This window comes from Ruditapes philippinarum, unplaced genomic scaffold, assembly GCF_026571515.1.
Source record: "Ruditapes philippinarum isolate M1 unplaced genomic scaffold, ASM2657151v2 ctg1735_1_1_1_1, whole genome shotgun sequence".
In the NCBI taxonomy this organism is placed as follows: domain Eukaryota; kingdom Metazoa; phylum Mollusca; class Bivalvia; order Venerida; family Veneridae; genus Ruditapes; species Ruditapes philippinarum.
In genome coordinates, this window is record NW_026857406.1 from 121,773 (window position 1) to 128,788 (window position 7,016).

General features: G+C 30.4%; 1 protein-coding gene across 1 annotated transcript; it reads left to right on the forward strand.

The window, feature by feature from the left end:
- The first annotated feature begins 343 nt into the window (after positions 1 to 343).
- LOC132749621 (fucolectin-like) lies at positions 344 to 5,722 on the forward strand. The gene is made up of 3 exons (XM_060739462.1): positions 344 to 891; positions 2,319 to 2,573; positions 4,823 to 5,722. The coding sequence occupies exons 1-3, from the start codon at positions 594 to 596 to the stop codon at positions 5,023 to 5,025; spliced, it is 756 nt and encodes a 251-aa protein (XP_060595445.1). The 5' UTR covers positions 344 to 593; the 3' UTR covers positions 5,026 to 5,722.
- The last annotated feature ends 1,294 nt before the right edge of the window (positions 5,723 to 7,016 follow it).

Below are 7,016 nucleotides of genomic sequence, written 5' to 3' on the forward strand. Positions count from 1 at the left end.
CGTAAATCACTTTCGGTGTCGTGTGTGCAAAACTGACGATCGAAATAGACAAATTATGTTTTTTCTCAAATCCTGTATCATAAAATACCCTTTTTAAAAAAAGATGACATAATTTTAAATGAACTTTAAATGAACTTGAAATATATGTTCAAGTTTCACTTGCTAGGCCAGTTTTCTTGTTGTTTATTTGTATAAACAAGTAACATGAGCTTTTAAGTAATATCATCATATTGATTTGAGTTAACTTTAAATATTGTTATTTGACAGGAATTCAATACATATTCCTAGCCGTCCAATCAGGAGTTTTATCAAAGCCTTGTTTCAAGTTGGCGTCTAAAGGAATCAATTCCTATTACAAAAGTAATTGAAATGGTTCATTGGAAAAAACAAATGTTCTATTTAGTAGTCATAAAGAAATAGTCAACACGCAAAGCATTCGATTTTATCAAATCACTAAAATAATGATGTCATTGAAAAATAATTCAACTTGTTTTGCAAAATAATGCGATTTTGTGTAAGGCAGGACCAAGCTCAAATAATGTAAATTACTAAATTCGTTGATATACTTGTGTTAAAAACGTTAAATAGTGGATATGAAAACTTTTTCTTTATATCTAACCATATGTTTTAGCTTTTATCACCACATTCGGATGGAGCAGCAATTTGGGGCAAATGTCCTTTTGAATCATAACTTAGCCTCCGGATATTGTTTGAAACACCTGATAAAGACAAGTTATTCGGAGTGTTATGCACATTTTGAAAGTGGAAATGTTAGTTTCAATGCAATGGTTTACAGGAGGTCGTTTTTACTTTGCAGTTTGTGCTATGTGTCTTCGAATTTTAGTGTAAGGAAAGAGCCCGGATTTGTTTTAGTTCATACCCCTATTTCAGGTAACAACTTTATTATCTTTAGTCACAATTGAGATATTGTTTTAATCAACATTAAGAAAGCCGTATCCTACGATTATGTATTTTATAAAATTGAAATTTAACAGACATTTGTAAAAGACAATTATTGAATTGAAAAATGGTATGATATTGAATTATTCAGAAGAGAGGCTGATCCCTGACGAGTAATAGTAACATAATACAAAATATTGAAAATTTCCAAAGTCGGATTGAGTGAGCCTTTAGGCGAGTGTTTTACATATATTATTCATGCAGTTGTCATTGATTTAAGTTCAGCTTTATTTTTTTTTATTTATTTACTTTTTTATATTTTATAATTTATTTTTTTGTATTAGAAATTTAATAATATTATTTTTGAGACAGTCATATTAATCAAAATTATATTTTCATTTACACAATTTGTGAATACATGTATATGAAAAACTAAAAGCAAAAGAGTCCCTTGATATATATATTTTAGAGTTTGATTTTCCATGGTATTCTCTTAGATTCACAAACAGATAAAAATGTTGTTGTTGTTATTTTTTCTCCAATATTTAAATATAAATATAAATTTAACATTATAATTTAAGTAATAACATAAAGGATAAAAAGAAAAAAAGTTAGAAAGTTAGAAATATTAATCAGGAATAAGTTGGAAGAATTTTTTCGACTGTACTCAATGGTTAAAACATGGGTTAATATACTGATACTTTTCTAATAAGACCAAATAGAAGCGTTTAAAAGTAGAAGTAACAAAAACACAAAAATATATATAATAAGGAGTTTGAATTCGACTACAATAAATAAATTAAGACTTACTAAAAATATGTATTAAAGATAATTATTAAGAGCTCTGCAATTAGTTTTTCTACTGATAGTAAATGTTTATGGTCTTTTTGCCGATTATTTACATTTAGGCGTATAACGGCTTAGAAACACTACTTGTCGGTAAACTAAAAGGGAATTCTTTCCTTCTTCAAAATAATAAGGATAAATTCGAAATCGAAGTCGTAATGGACAAGTGATTTAACACATAGAACTGCTTTCCTTTTTATGATGCTTTAAAGCATTTAATGGCATCATTTATCAAAAGAACATTTTAATTTAAGCTCTAGCAAAAGAAAAGGTTTAATATATTCGATTGGTTGGGCTTGCACAACAACTTCTTCAGCTGTTTTAAATAAAACTAAGCCGTCATGTTAGGTGGATCAATCGCTCAATAAAATACCAAGTTGAATTGATTTCAATTAAACATTGATTAACTATTAGACTACCAGTATATGATACATGTGAAACTGAGAGATATTTAATACATTGTAAGGGGTATCTGTAACACCCGCATTGATTGGTGCCAACATGATATAATTATGTATAGATATCACAAAGTTGTAGGTTGCTTTAAGTGACTTATTTTCTTTCTGTTTCAGACACATCGGCGGAGAATTTGGCGCTAAATAAACCAACAAATCAAAGTTCAACATATTACACATCTGAATATGGTAACGCCTCCTCCTTTCTTGCTGTTGACGGAAAGAGGCAGACTGCAATGATACAACCTAATGGGTACGCATGTGCCCAAACAGTCGGTCAGACTTCTGGGGATCAGTGGTGGATCGTGGATTTGGGAGAAATTTATTCCGTTTCAAAGGTTGTGATTTATAACCGGAACGACGCCTGTTGTGGTGAGTGTAAAAAATGTTATCTATTTTAAATTGCTTACATAAGTTAATATAATTGAAAGTTTATAAGTTTTAAACAGCTTCATACAAACCGTGATTTCCATATAATTATACATATACACGTTGTGTTTTCATTTCACCCATTACCCGATATACACGCATTTTAACGCCTTTCCCTCCCCCTTTTTTGTTGCTGGTGAAAAATGCCCTATTTAGGCCCCCAACACTTTGTTTTTGTTTAAAAAAGTGACCCCTTTTTCGGCACGGCCCCTAACAAAAAGATACATCAGGAGGTTGCCAGAAGCGGGAAGTGCCCCCTTTTGTTCGCGGTTTTGAAGGGGGCGGCTGTCCCCCTCATCGCCAAGAAAAGTTTGGAGTTGTGAGAGGCTAAAAATGACCCCAGATCGATCATAAGCTTAAGGTAACTTGTAACCAACGCTGAAAAGCATTCCACACTATCTCAATCTGTTGAGAAGTTGCAGCACTTTGACATTAATTTTGATGGAAAAAATCAACGCAAAATAGTTGTTTTTGGCAATTTTGAGATGTCTCCTCGTTGCCATGGTAACAGGAAATTAAAGCCTGGGTATGTTGTTACAAAGGCAATGGTCCAGTCAACATTTGTGCCAAGTTTGATTAGGTTTGAAACAGTTTTTTTTATAGTTTTATAAGCAATTTGAACTTGTAACGGGAGACTTTTCAATGAAAACAGCCATTTTTCACAATTTCACAAAATGCTTATGCAGTAATGGGTTAACAGACAAGAATTAAGAAGGATATTGATCAGTAGTAACTTTAGTGTTCTTCATCTGTCTTCTAAAGTAAAACATTTAATGACGTAACAGCAACTTTCGTTTGCAAAGTTTGTAGTTAACACAACTTACGCATGAACAACAGCCATGTTTGACGACGTATATAGTTTGCGTGAATTAAAGACAATGACAACCAATCTTAAAACAAAATACAAAATTGTAACATTCTTTTTGTACTTTCTATTATATATTCTAAGTATCATATTGTACAAGTCTAAAATAAAACGTATGTTCTGTTCTCTTTTAACGTTTTTCTTCTTTTTCATTTGATCTTGTTTACCATCAACATAGGTATATTTGTGTAGGTCTTTCACTTTGTCATCAATATATTCAGCTGACTCTTGTCATACACAACCTGATTAATTGTAGGTGGTTTCTCATGTTAACTTCAGAATAATAAAAATCTAATCATGAGTCCATGTTTTGTCGTTGATGGTCCACAGCTGTTATTTTGCCAGTTACATGATTTTAAAGTCATAACAGCAAATTCCAGATATTGAATAACGTGCGTTTCTTTGATAAACAAATAAATAAATAAATAAATTAATTAATTAATAACTTAAATAATTAATTAATTAATAAATAAATTAATGGGATTTTTAATAAAACTGGAGTAATTTCAAATAAAATACTTTTATGGAAGTTCAAATGGCTGTCAAGAACGGTGTCAAGAAGGGTGCCAACTTCACCGTATAAAGCGTAAAGGCGTCGGGAGGGTCAAGTAGAAACCTGTTGTGAAGTAACGTTGTAGTACTGGAGTGACAATATTTGTAGCAGTTTTGTTTCCCAGTCTAAATGTGGTTTAAATGTCTTCCTAATTACTTGTTGGTGTAGTACTTTATGTTACGGTGTCAGTCTTGTCATTAAGGTATTACAAAAATGTATTATTTTTTCGGAAAAACGCACCAAAATGTACAAATAATTATCAAAATGTCAACTGTCTTATTCCCTATACCCATCACTATTCTACCCTTTAGAACATATGCAGACGTAATTCTTTATTACAGTAAAATGATTCTTTATCCAAACAAATTCTTTGATTATACTTTATATCTAGATTGCAATAAGAATATTATGCATGAACATTAGTTTTTATTTTTTAAAAACCTTATAATTACACACATTTAAACTATCAAACCAGGAATATTATTATTTATACTACAACGTGTGAATATCCCTGTTTTTGTCACATTTTTTTAATTACAATCCCTTTGTTTTCTTTAGGCGGTGCATTGTATAAACTACCTTTAATAATCAGACTGATAGCATTATATTGATTTTAGAAAAGTCTTAATGACTTTATGTTATGTTGTAGGTTCAATGGTCAGTCCGTCTGCGCTTTTTGAAGTATATTTGATTAAACATGTAGTTACTATTCCTACTCGTTCACATTTTGATTTGCCGCATGTCATTGCTTTAAAAGTATTTCTTTCTTTTTAGACCATTGGCTCAAAGAACTTTATATAACAGTTGGAGAAAGCGAGAAGAGTATGCATTTGTGTAATCATTACCCGGGACCCCCTGGAGAGACGGAGCCTAGTGTGACAATAATGTGTCAGCAGCCGTTGTTAGGAAAATTTGTACAAATTTCTAAAACAATCGATGAAGGAATGGCATTTTGCGAAGTGGAAGTTTATCATTAGTTTACATTTATATGCATGAAGTTAGACAAATGTTGCTTTTTTATTTTCATAATTTTCGTCAAAATCTCCCTGCATAAAACGTCTTTCTGAACATGCGAAACATTTCTCACTCTTTTGAGTGCTTGATGTATGGACAAATTTATTAAATTCACTGTTAAAACGCTTGTTTATCAAAGTGAAATATTACTATAGTTTGCGCATTTTGAAAACAGCATAAAAAATACTAATGTTATCAATACTTCGTTGATGGGACACAAGTGAAACCGGGTGTACTGTAACTTAAGCTATCAATGATGAAGTATATTTTCAAAAACTCTACTGATGATTTCGTATTCTTTTTAATTTTTTTTTTGCCGTTTCTTAATCAGATTAACGTGCATTGTGTAAGAAAATATTTCACTGTATTTTATGTAGATTGAGATATTATCGGTATATCTTGATTACTCAAGATATACACGATGACCTCCAATTGTGTTTTATGCCCAGTGAATGAGTAAATATTGCAGTGTCATATTCTAGATTATGTTCTATGTACTGGGCTTGATTTTATTTCTTTGGCAATAAATCTAGGGATGTCATCCTTTGAAACTGTAGATTAATCTCTTGCAAGTTCTAGAATTAATGTATATACAACAAGTGCAGCTCAAGGGCGTAATATGCCTCTGCTCTGAAAAATATCAGTTTTGTAAAGTGTAAATAATGTTTTAGAGTATCTTTGATGCTTATCATCTGAATAAAGATACACTAAATATGAAATTGTTTGTCATAAAATTAGTACCATGTTAACTAAGTAATAAGTTGAATTCCAAAAAAAATAAAATAAAACTTTATCGCATTACCAGAAATCATCATAAATGAATAATTCAAGTAATAATTCATGTAATTGACCAGTAAGCAACTTTTTCCAAACGTGAACATGACACTTTATAGAAAACTTTTTTAAAAAATGCATTCCTCGGGCATGATGGGTCTTGAACTTCCTCATTGGCTACATTTCATAAGCCATATAAATTATTACAAGACTTCCCTGGTGTATCTTAAAATATAATAACCACTACGAGAAAAAAAACATCATAAAAACATTTTTCTATTGCATTCACTGGTCCAATATGTAAATACCAGCGCTTTATTCAGGTCATGAAATATTTTGTTTATAATAGCTCACAAACCATCTGCGTTGTATATTACTTACAATCAAACGCAATTTTATCTTATTCACCAAGAAAAAGGCAAGTCTTTTGTCAACATTTGAGCGAGATACAGTCAGTTTCCTTAACATTACTTAATGATTATCCATTAAACAATTGTAAATTCTTTTGAATACCTTTGTTATTTCTACCATTTTTGCTTTTCAAGAAATCTTTTAAGCGTATTGGTACATAATGAGAGGTCTGTAAGATTATAAATAATAATGTTAAGTTGTACAAAATGTTTTTATTATTTAAAATGACAATCATCCACATAAAAAATGTCGTATGGCTGAGTGTGAAATATATGATCCGATATTTCATATCTATATATTTCTAGAACAAAAAAAAATATTATTCATCATATTAATGTTCATACCAAATCACGTAGAATTCTATGAATATTGTTTCAAGAAATAGTTTATAATGATATCCAAATTATTTATTTCTATTGTTTTAACAGTATCTGAAATATTCATGAAAAAATATCAGCCCATTGTTAATCAAACTACTTTAATTATTAATTGATTTAACCAGCATTTAAGTGACATTTAGATTCTGTCTTGTTAATTTACCTCATTGTTAATTAACGGGTGTAAAAAGGGAACAAAAACTGCCTTTATAACAATCATAATGGTGAGGTGACAGATTTCAGGTGTCTTTCGAACAATCCCAGTATGCATGTAAAAGCACATAAATGATGAGAAAAAAATCTAACTTGTTTACAAAGAAATTCCATATATTTCGGAAGTGTTAAATTACTTTTTGAATAATAAATAAATAAATCATGTAGAATCGATTTCT

Coding starts and splice junctions, on each gene's coding strand:
- LOC132749621 (XM_060739462.1), top strand. CDS start 594: ATGAAAACTTTTTCTTTATATCTAACCATATGTTTTAGCTTTTATCAC. Junction 892..2,318: donor AGTTCATACCCCTATTTCAG/GTAACAACTTTA, acceptor TTTCTGTTTCAG/ACACATCGGCGGAGAATTTG. Junction 2,574..4,822: donor CCGGAACGACGCCTGTTGTG/GTGAGTGTAAAA, acceptor CTTTCTTTTTAG/ACCATTGGCTCAAAGAACTT.